Source organism: Styela clava, chromosome 8 (assembly GCF_964204865.1).
Source record: "Styela clava chromosome 8, kaStyClav1.hap1.2, whole genome shotgun sequence".
NCBI classification, from domain to species: domain Eukaryota; kingdom Metazoa; phylum Chordata; class Ascidiacea; order Stolidobranchia; family Styelidae; genus Styela; species Styela clava.
This window is the reverse complement of record NC_135257.1, coordinates 15071783-15083118: the sequence shown is the minus strand read 5'-3', so window position 1 is coordinate 15083118 and position 11336 is coordinate 15071783. Positions and strand designations below refer to the sequence as shown.

Below are 11336 nucleotides of genomic sequence, written 5' to 3'. Positions count from 1 at the left end.
ATCGGTATTTCCAATCGGTAAAGATTGCCCGATACATTGTAATGTAACAAGAGTTCGGTAGCGTTGAATTTCGGAAAGTTGCTAGCTCTACAAGCTTTCGCATCTTCAACATTCCAAACAAATGTAAACCCACCGTTCCGGCAAAAACCGGAATTGGGTGCGCATTGGCTGAGGTATTTGAACGTGTTTTTTGGTTGCGCTTGACGAAGAACAGCCATGAAATGGTTCGCCAGTAGGTCGTTGTACGTTTACAAATCTTGGTATCAACATTTGTAAGAAGGGTAGATGTCTCGTTGATGTTTGCTGAACAATTCTATATTGTATGAAGATCGGGTCGATTGCAAATAGCTGGTTTGCGTAAGGCGTAAGTCTGTCCATGTAACGATTTGTGACATAATTTCAGTGGTACCTCAACGGCTTGCGTTCCCATACAAAGCATGACAAGCAAAGTAATGTGTAGTGAAATATGGTCATCAGATATCCATTTGAAATTCGCTTGATAGAATAAAGTCTTTGCTTAAATGGCGTAGGAGTTTTCTCAGTCTTCGCGGCCGATTTGATTGTTGCTGATTTGACATTTCCGGAGACGGCCCCAGTCGATGCGCTGAATTTGGAAAGGCTGCTGTCTTCATTGTTGCATTGCAGAATTACCATCATAAAGTTGATTTTCCAGTTGTTGAATTGATATTTCCAACTAGTTGAATTGAATTTCCAAGCGGTTGCGTGGCTTTACACGTCGGAGGTCATCAAAATATAGGGATAAAGAGATGAGATGGATTTTAGGGATATTGACTATCACCCTATATATTTAAGTTCGATTCCCGTGTTATTGTTTTACCACGCGTTATGGAATGTGACTCCAATCTGGATCCCTTCAGACGATAATAAGCACACAGTGTTGATGCTAATCGTTGTTGTATATTGTAGGAAGATGCACATTCCAAAACAGATAAAATTGAAACACACTTAACTCTTAACGCAGTAAAACAGAAGTGAATCAGAACACATCACACCTAACGCAGTAAAACAGAAGTGAATCAAAACACAATATTATGCAGCCCTCTCGGCAAGCCGGAACGATACGTCATCAAATTGGTCGATACGAGAAAACCAGTACATGTAATCAGTAATCAGTGTTGCGCCAATAAAATGACCTATTGTGTGAAATGGAACGCACTATTAAAATGAAAGGGTTAAATACATTATAATCCATAGTTACACAATGCTCATTCGCTACACCTGCACTTGGATTTGACCACCAGTCGCCTGTAAAAACTCATCCCGATAGCTCACACCAGGGGTTTCCGTTGCAGCAAAGGAAAGCACCCAATGTCCTTTTCTTCCCTCGAAAAGACCCCTGATGTGTTGCACATACCTCTGAGTAGTGATGTTTTCTCCGGTGACGTCCATGATCTTGACAAAGTCGAAGTCCCGGTCAGTCTTGAGGAAGAGCGACAGAGGTCTTGTTGATGCTGGAGAGTCTTCCTCGGCGGCAATTCTTGCTGAAGTCGCAGGTGTTGATGAAGTTGCAGGTGTTGACGACGAGGTTGCAGGTATCGACGATGCAGCGGTGGCGTAATTCGTCATTTTGTCTTCGTTTATTCTTCGCTATCGAGGGCCTAACCCGGTGGAGGGTTGCCCTAATCAAATAGCGAAGCCCTCCCCTTAAAATAAGACCTAGTGCAGTCCAAGTATAGTCACTTTGGTTATTTATAGTTAGTTTGTTACAGTCGATAGCGCGATTTTTTTTACCCAGTCGATAGCAATAAATCTCTCCTACACGTTTTAAATAATTATTAATCTATGTTTAGCAGTTGTTTTAAATAAAAAAGGGTTATTTATAAGTAAAGTAAAGGGATATCGGTTTTCATATTTTGTATATTCGAGAATCTCGTGATTCTCTACTTTGTAATTTTGTTTTTGATAAATAAAAGACATCCCCCTAAAATAAGCCTTAGTGTTATTTTCCGGAAGAAAATTGAAATAAGACCCAGTCTTATTTTTGAGGAAACACGGGGTAAATGTCCAAATATGCAGCTTAAAGATAACGCTTTTATTTAGGCCAAGGTAAGTCACACACAAAAAAATTCTATTTTCTTTTAAATTTACGGTGATGTCGTAATGTAGGAATAGAATAAGATTTACATATTTACCCTGGGGGAGAGGAAAGCCGATAATACGGCTAAACCAACTGAAGAACCATACCTCTCGTCGGGTTACCAGTTCATGCAAGATATGAGGCTAATTTGTCATTTCTTTTATATTAATATGTATAGACTCTCGAATTGAATGGAAACCCCAGGATCGTTGTGGCGGAACAATGAGGGAACCCCGGTTGAAAACTACTGCCCTGACGCCTTTCCGCCGATCACTTCAGCAAGCTCGGCGCTTAGCTATGGCCTCACCGTACCGGTATCGATCGGCTTCCATTGCTCTCATTTTCAATTTCGTCTCATATGCGTAAAAAAAATTATACACTGATGCCACGATGTAAAATTAATGCATTTGTATCCTAATGAATGCGATGTGTGAGATATGCGATATCTGAGAAACTCCGGCTTCTCAATGTAGCAAAAACAAGCGAAGATGGGAGCAGCTCTTTAGGAGAAATTGCCGACATCACAGGATTAAAATAAAATTTAAACTATTTCGCCTCATTTTATGCAGTTATGTTACAATTCAAGGCACTGGTGGTCCCGGAGTTCACCGACTTTAACACCCTAAGATGCTTTCGCCAACGATTTTCCTGATTGTAATTTCGCCATACTCTCGCGCGCTTTTGCATAATAGCGTAATGCTTATCTCGATTAGACCTACTTCGGATTGCAGATTTGCAATGCAAGATTTTAATTACCTTTTTTATATTTAGAATTGATAATAGTAATTTAATTTTAGGAGATTGTTTTTCAATCAACTGTCGATTGTTTTGCAATCTGAAAGCTACACTTTGAAGAGTCAAGCATGTATTCGATTATATTTATGTTTAGTATTTTTAGTGTTAGTCTGAGGTCTACTTTTGCTGCAATGAAAGTAGTATTTTTCAAACAGCGCAAATTCTGATCTCTCTCGAGTCTAATTTTAGACATCGAGAGTCAGTGTTGAAAACGGCAATGCATAGGTCGCCATCTTCAACACTAGAATAGGAGTCACGCTTCGCCTCAACATAACTCAAGTTTGATTTCGCGCGAACTTGTTAATCGGGAGACTGTTGCCAACATAGGATCATAATTGCAAAATTATATAAAAACAGCTCAATGAATGACAGCATCAAATAAATTGCTCGTTGAAATATAATTTTTCCGTTTCAGCGTCGTTTCAATGTTCTTGTGTTGCAGTTTGAATTATTAGCAATCAAATAGGTTTTTCTGATAGCTGAGTAGTGTATCTATTGGACTACACATCTTTGACAAAGTTCGTGTCAGTCAATGTTTAAAAATACATGTATTATATATATTCGGAATATAAAAATATGTAGACAAAGAAAATTCTTCAATTATAATATGTCAATCGTTCAGTTGTCAGAGCTGCTTTAAACTTCGTTGATAAACTTATCCAATTCGAATTTATTCCTCATCTTCAAGTTTGTTTCGCGTCTAGGGGTGATGCAAATATTCCACTTCTAAAAATCAAAAACATTTTTTACTCTGCAAAGTTTCGTTTAACTTTCAATTTTTAACTCTTTTGAGAGCACAACGCGATTTCCATGATATTTTGGGCTGACCCATATTTAATCAGCGCCTTGATGTTTTGATTTGTTCCTACCTATACTTGTTGTTATCTTGACCAGCGAATCTACAAAAGTGTGCCAACGGACCAAGGCCACCTTGCACACTGTTTCAACTAATTTAGAAACCGTCACAGCCATATGGTGGCTGTTTTAAAATTTAGCTATCGGCTCGACACTCCACTAAAAAGTTGTATGGGAAAATAATGCCATTGCGGCTGCACATAATTCGTAGCAGCATCAAAGCATGCTCTTGCTTTCTATTATTGGATTGTTTTTTTATCATGAATGATATTTTCCATACCTTTACTGTGAACCGTAAAATCGATAGTAAAGATCGTCTCAAAGTCGCCCAAATATATAACAGTAATTAAAATTTAAAGCCTGTCGTCCTACAGAAAATAGTGTGAATAGATTCGCATTTCATGAGCGTGTGAATAACTGTGTTAGATATGCTTAGTGCAGGGAAATGCCAAAATGCGAAGTTTACGAAGTTTGTTCGTATTTTAATTTTGCTCGGACTCCCTATTGCGAAGAATTCGATATTTATAATTTGGCTTATACCTTTGACAGGGATATATATATATATATGCGTGGTTATATTTATTCTAGACTGCTACTTATCTTGCCACAAGAAAATGAAAAAGGAAATTGAAATTACAGTGCGATACAAAAACTTAAACTGGAAATTACGCGTTTCTTGCATTGTACTTATTAATCGTCCGCACAGCTATGCATTTGTAAGCTGATATATTGTGTGAATGCCATGCAATTTAATTGTTCACGAACCTGTTTCCACGTGCCTTCAGCTTCTAGTAATGCCTTTATAGCAATGATAGGTATGCTTGCAACGACCGATATTGATATCACCCATCCGATCATATCAGCCCACCAGGGATAGGTGTAACTCCCCATCTCGAGCGGTTTATACATTGAGCAGATTGCAATAAATATCATCTGTAGAAAAAAAGTTTGGTGGATTCGATTCTATAGTCATTCCAATCGAATAAATCTATCGTTATATTTGATTGCAAAACAAAAAAATATGACTGTACTAACCATGCATATCGCTGGGGTCACGTATTTTAAACAGTGTCTAATCAAAATTGATGGTCGATATCCAATCATACTTGTGACGTCGTCAAAAAATTTATCAATTCCATAAATCCAACTTATCGTCATTGTTTCGATAGATGCTACCCATAAAATACAGATGCCACTTCCACCATACATATTGATTACCTCGAATATGTAAATTCCCCCCTGTGAAATAAGCGATTTATTAAATGTGTCTGTGATAGCCTAATTACAATATCAGTTGATTTGTACGTTTTGTCAGTATGCCTTGTCAATGGGGCACATATCGTTTCTGCAAGCGTGTATGAACCGCTTCCTCTAATAAACACAATGACATATCGGTCGCTGTGACATTTTGCAGCATGACCAGGGTTAAATTTAGTGATACAATTCGTCATTATTCGTACTCACATCAAATAATTGCGGTAATCCAACAATCAGTAGTGCCAAGCACAATCCAATTCTCCAATAATGCGACCCTTGATGTCCAAAATGCGAAGGATAGTAATCTGCTAGTGCGGTGATTATTCCTTCCAAAGGTTCATACTAAAAATAATTTTTGTCATAATGATTTCAATATTTTAGTTTGGCACGAACCGAATTTGACGACGATTTTATGGCCAAGTTTCCCTAAAACTATCTCATACAAACTCATTCTTTGGCAAGCCATGGTCATTTATAACAGGCACATGCTATATTAACTATTAAAAGAAGTGGAATAGCACAGACTTTTTAATAACACCATAATAACCTTTACGTTTTCAAAATATGTCAATCGCAGCATTGAAATTAAATCGACACTGATCGTATTTGGCAAAAGAAACTGGAATTTATGATAACGATCCCCAAAGACAGATTGCCGCAATAAAAGTAGAATGTTCAAAGCAGGAATTTCCCTAAAAACCATGATTATGCAACGTCATTAAGTGTCAAAAGCGTTTAGATTTCTAGTCTTACCGAGCCATCGAGAGCTAGTCCGAGTAAAGCTATGAAAAATACTGTAGACCAGATTTGGGATCCTGGCAACAGTGCGAATTCTGCTGGTAAAACCTGGAACACGAGCCCTGGTCCTGAAACGGTGAAAAAGATTATTGCAAAATGATTCAAAACGGCAATATAGTCTTCTTTTAATTATCCAATTCTTTAAAATGTTGCACCCTACTTATGCAACGCTATTATAATCTGACAAATTACATATAAAATCAGAAACAGCTAATACAGACGAACAAAATACAAACCCCCTTCGAATACGTCTTGAACATCTAATCCTTGTTCTGAAGCCATGTGACCTAGGAAGCTGAAAACGACGAATCCAAAAAACACAGAACTGCCACAGCAGGTGAGAACGAAAAAGTAGGAACTTCTATAGAAATAAAATACAAATAAACTGACAATGTATAAAAAAGATTAACATGGATTAGGACATTCTAAGTGATTCAAGACTCTCGCTGTACACTAACACAAATATATTTCTGTAATCGAAATATTTGTGAGTGAAACCTGTCAAATTCTTCAAGGAAATAGCAGTCACTTGACTATATTCCTGCTACAAAGTTATAAGTAGGACATAAAACACTCGGTAAGACTTGCAAACTCTGGTGATTTTAAATATTTGTGGTTTAAATTTTGCTTGATATATATACTAAAAATATAAAGTCGGTGAGAGTAATATAACGAGTATTACCTGTAGCAATCGAAGTTGGATTTGTTGTAGCTTCCTAATCCAATGACAGCTCCACAAGCAAGTCCAAGGGAATATATCACCTGACTTCCTGCATCTAACCAGACCTAAAACAAATTGTATACGCCTGAAAATCGACTAATATATGATCGAAACAGACAGTATGATATAAGCTTGTCCAATTTCTTTTATGTATTGTACTTGAAAGTCCTAATTTTAGTCTGAATACCAATAAATTTAGCTTTCTTAATACAAAATCGTACACTTTTGTCGATGAAGTTCGCTCGGCGCCTTTGCATACGAGTGCTGTCATTTAACAGGTATCAGTGCTATATTTACATCGATTCAAAATATATACATATTATATTTTACAAAACACGCGTTGCAAACGTTCTAAGGCACATAATCAAAGAGCACGAAATACACGGTCATTTCGAACGGCTGTTGATTCGGCAAAGGATGTGAAAAATTACCTGTGGATCAGCTAGCTTCGTTATATTTGGAGTAACATAATATAAAATTCCATTGCTTGCACCGTCTAATGTTATTCCTCTGATCAAAAGCGCAAACATTCCAATATATGGTAAACAAACAGTTAAATACGCGACCTGTGAGAAATTATAAAATAAATACTAGCATAAAAATATCCGGTGTCATGGAATATGGGACAAGTTATAGGTTTGGAGTAGAATACCTTTCCTGTAGTTCTGATTCCTTTGACAATACAAATGTATATTAATATCCAACCAGCAACAAAGCATCCAAATATTTTCCAGTTTGAAAAGCTTCCCATGTCCGTAATTCCGTCCGTCCGTTGTAATATGTAATTACTAAAGAAAATAATAGTTTACGGCTAACTTCGTATAGAACTTCTTTTCATTGTAATTTTTAGTAAAATGGTTACCTAAAGTATGGACGCAAAATTCAAGCTGCTCTACCACTATTGGTATACACTTCAACCCTTTTCCGGAAGGCTATGAGCGGGAAATATTTAAGAATGAAAAATTTCCAGTGCATAAAGAGTATGGAATTAATGAATAATCATTAAAATAGTTATGTCTCAAAATTACGTAATGCATCAGTGAAATGCAACAACAAGTTAATAAAAATTATTTTTTGCAAAAATATGTAAAACGTAGATTACTTAAAAAATTCAACTGTAGATAATACGGGTTCTGATGTATTCGTAGCATCGACGACGTCGTTGGAAGAGTTCGAAAATAAAAAATGGCTTTTATTTCCGTATTCATCAATAATAGGAATGCACGCGTTTGTGTTCCATTGATTATCTGTGAAGCATATGTTTTTCAAAAATTTAATAATTATTTAATATTTGAAAATGAACAATTAATTTCGTATATGCCCCAATCATACGCTTCGTTATTGAATGGAATATATAAAAAATTGATAACATTCATTGATAAGAATGAGATTATAATGGGAGTATTCTTTTAGTCTGCTTTGACGTCTAATTTGAGTCTTTTCCAATGTTAATTCCCCATAACCACAGAAAAAGTTTTCTAATGTTTTGACCATCGTCGTCAATTTTTATTCACTTTTTTCAATTTTATTTCAATTTCTGACATAAGCAATTTTTGTTTACTTATTTTTTAATCTAATTTTAATTCCATACTCTCAATTGGAATATATTTTCTGCTTACCACATGTTGCCCAAGGTAGTAATCCCAACGTAAATGATCTGAACAAATATATTATACACCAGGCTACAACCAGTGCAATATAAACAAGATAATAGCTTGTCAACAGAATCGATGAATATCCGACACCCTGAAAAAAAAAAATCAAATCTTGTGATATGTATATGAAGATTAGTTCCGGATAATGTGATAAATATTGCTAGTCTAGACAGAAAATGGTTCCTTATATTTAAGAGTGATGGAATACATTGAAATTTGTTTACCCTCATCAATGGTACCATATTGTCTATTCCGGCAATGCAGCCTCGTTTTGTCATTTGTCCTATTGCAACTTCCATAAACATCATCGGCACTCCACAGAATACAGCAACGATTAAATAGGGAATAAGAAATGCACCTGAACAGTGTAAAATTGCTCTATAACATAAAAATGTTATGGTATGTCCGGTATTATTCACATGTCTACACTCTGTCCAACGTAAAACAGTAGCCATGTCAAAGTTTAGCATTGAATAGAATACTTCGGGATTTTTATCAAAGATAAAAAGCAGATTATGAATTGATTTTAAAAAATACATGTTTTGGTTTGTCGTGTTTTCGTCCAGATAATCTTTTATGAAACGAGACAGTAAAGTTCTTCTATTCTGTTTTATTTGTTATATATTTTGTGAAGCTAGCACGTGATGCAGAAATGAACTAAAATTACTACCTTTACGTTCCTAGCAATATCAAAATGAATATATTGATATTAAGCGAGTACAGTCCAAAACATATCACCAAAATCAGTTCTCACCCCCGCCGTTCTTGAAACACAAATAAGTAAATCTCCAAACATTTCCTAATCCAACATTATAGCCTACGACGTTGAATATAAATTCAAATTTGTTGTTCCAGGTTATTCTGAAAATGAAATCAAATTATAAAATCAACTACATGTTTACGAACCACAATTTTAAAACGCACGTTTAATAGTTGCGATAATAAGTTAAAATGTTTCACAGTGTGTCACAATACACACAAATTATGAAGATTGAAAAATTGTGCTACTTAATTTTGCCATAGATACCGGATGTTTGATCTTTTTAACATTTTAATTATTCACGAATCAGGAATAAATGATTTGATTTGATGAGTTTTACCAGTGCGTGATTAACACCTAAAATTATAGCTGTCCAGTTTCAATCATTTTGATCGTGCGCGTGACAGGAGGAAATTTTGTGTGATTCGGAAAGTTATATATTTAATTATATTGTTTTATATTATTCACGGAAGTGAATGCATAATCTGAAACAGGCTTAGATAAATAACCGAGTATAATTTCCTGATGCATGAAAGATCTGGGGGGTGATAACAGTTTTACTGGTTAACAACTCCAAACTATTATTTCACACAATCGTTAACTTTGGGATTCGATTCTGCGGCACTCAGATGTGATCGTTTTCAGTACTCTTATACAATCGTTGACTATTTAGTTGCGTGTTGAAAAGAGTGTTTTAGACCTAGAGTATCGAAGTCTCATTTCCCGTGGTCCGTCGTTGTCAATCGTTTTTTACATTGTAACTTATTTTGTTTTCGCATTTTCCAGAGTCTTGTTTTGTTTACTTTCTTTGCTTTTATTTTTTTAATCAGTTTTATCTTTGTGCATAAAAATGAAAGCACTTGAGCCGAAGGAACCAAATTTTTGGAATATGCAAAAAATCTAGAGCATATTGGTCCGTGCAATTGAATTGTTCCAGAAATAATAACTCAATTTATTGACTACCCAAACTAAAAATTTGCGTAAGTATACCTTGATGATTTTCTACTTTGTTCTGCATTGTCAGTTTCAAATTTTGGTTTTTCTTCAACGTCCATTGTACAAACTGGTTCTTCCATTTACACTAAAAGTATATCAGCTGACAACAAAATAATGGTGATTAGTCTTGTATAGCCACTATAGCACTTCTCGAATTCAAGTGTGCAAACGCTGGTACTAAGAGTTTTGATCACCAGAAATAAACGAAATAGTCAACATATTGCGTGGCCCGTCCTGTAATTTTTACCATATCATATACTCAATCAATAATACTAAACATACCTCATATCAATTTCCCGATAACATCAATTGTTTTTACTCGAGTTTGGCAAATAGATTGAAGTGTAGTAAATTAAACTAGATATATATAAGTCCATACGGATCGTTAAAGGGGTAGGCCCTACCAGCTTCCAGAGAGTCGGACGCCAGTGAAACTTTAATTTAACACCAATGAATATATAAATATTACTGAATTTCCAAGCGCCGCTGGTCTTTCCTTTGTCTTAATGCTATATGTGTTTCCGTGAAACAGTTTATTCACATTTAAAACAAATTCAATTCAAAATACTCGATACTACGTTTGGAGCTTGGTCTTTGACTAGGTACTGAGTTCAAATCCGTAGAGAAGGCTTTCGCCCTTTTGTCTTGCCCTTGTATTTTATCACAACCTTTCTTCAAAAATTTCACAGTGATTTGTTAAAGAAAATTTAAAATAAAGGGTCGCAAAAGTCTCGCATATACTTTTCACGTTAGCAATTGGAATATGTTACGCTCATTGATCTGCAATCTATCAGGAAACTACAGCTTTCAAAACCGTTTCCTGTTGCAATTCCGTTTAGTTCATTCCTTACTATCAATACCGAAGCTAAACCTACATCCTGTTTTCAGCGCGATAACTTTACCATTTACTTCGGTACCGACGCTATCATTCATAAAGTCATACTAACATTAAACCAATCATAATTAAATGTTTTAAAAATCGAGACAACGAGAATATTTCGTAGACCAACTCTAAGATAATAGTATTAAATATTACTTGACCAGCTAAACGCATAGTTGTCTGAGAAGTCATTTTTAAGACTACCGGTAACGTGCTACCTTACTTCATCGGACTTAGCAAACTGTCTTGAGGTCTTGTTACTGATGTAATGCTTGTCGCAAATTATTTGGTCAGTCATCAATGCAATAATTACTGACTAATTCAATTGGCATGGGATACGAATCAACAAACAGCCTAAGTTGTGAACATTTCAATCTGTACAGGCTACGCTATAGTTGAAAATGCCTTTTTATCTACAGAAGGTATCTCCATAATTGTGTAAGCACACAAATCAACGAAGAAAACAACTGAGATTCAGAAAAGTATGGTGAACAATAATAACATTTAACAGCATATTCGAA

The 11336-nt window shown here is 35.6% G+C and overlaps 1 protein-coding gene across 1 annotated transcript; it reads right to left on the bottom strand.

Annotated features, from left to right (window-relative positions):
• Nucleotides 1-3422: 3422 nt before the first annotated feature.
• LOC120345837 (sodium- and chloride-dependent betaine transporter-like) lies at nt 3423-10349 on the bottom strand. Its single transcript, XM_078115260.1, has 15 exons — nt 10218-10349; nt 9930-10035; nt 8934-9040; nt 8404-8537; nt 8144-8270; nt 7627-7771; nt 7177-7312; nt 6956-7090; nt 6486-6589; nt 6040-6164; nt 5759-5871; nt 5213-5347; nt 4784-4987; nt 4514-4681; nt 3423-3619 (listed from the first exon to the last, which is right to left on the bottom strand). Exons 2-15 carry the CDS (start codon nt 10013-10015, stop codon nt 3530-3532), a joined length of 1809 nt encoding a protein of 602 aa, XP_077971386.1. The 5' UTR covers nt 10016-10035; nt 10218-10349; the 3' UTR covers nt 3423-3529.
• Between the last annotated feature and the right edge of the window lie 987 nt (nt 10350-11336).

What these genes read in the sequence shown, in the direction of transcription:
- LOC120345837 (XM_078115260.1), bottom strand. Translation starts at nt 10,015, where the DNA reads ATGGAAGAACCAGTTTGTACAATGGACGTTGAAGAAAAACCAAAATTT. An exon ending in TCCAACTTCGATTGCTACAG is followed by an intron (nt 6,165 to 6,485) that starts GTAATACTCGTT and finishes TTATTTCTATAG; the next exon opens with AAGTTCCTACTTTTTCGTTC. An exon ending in TGACCCCAGCGATATGCATG is followed by an intron (nt 4,682 to 4,783) that starts GTTAGTACAGTC and finishes TTTTTTCTACAG; the next exon opens with ATGATATTTATTGCAATCTG.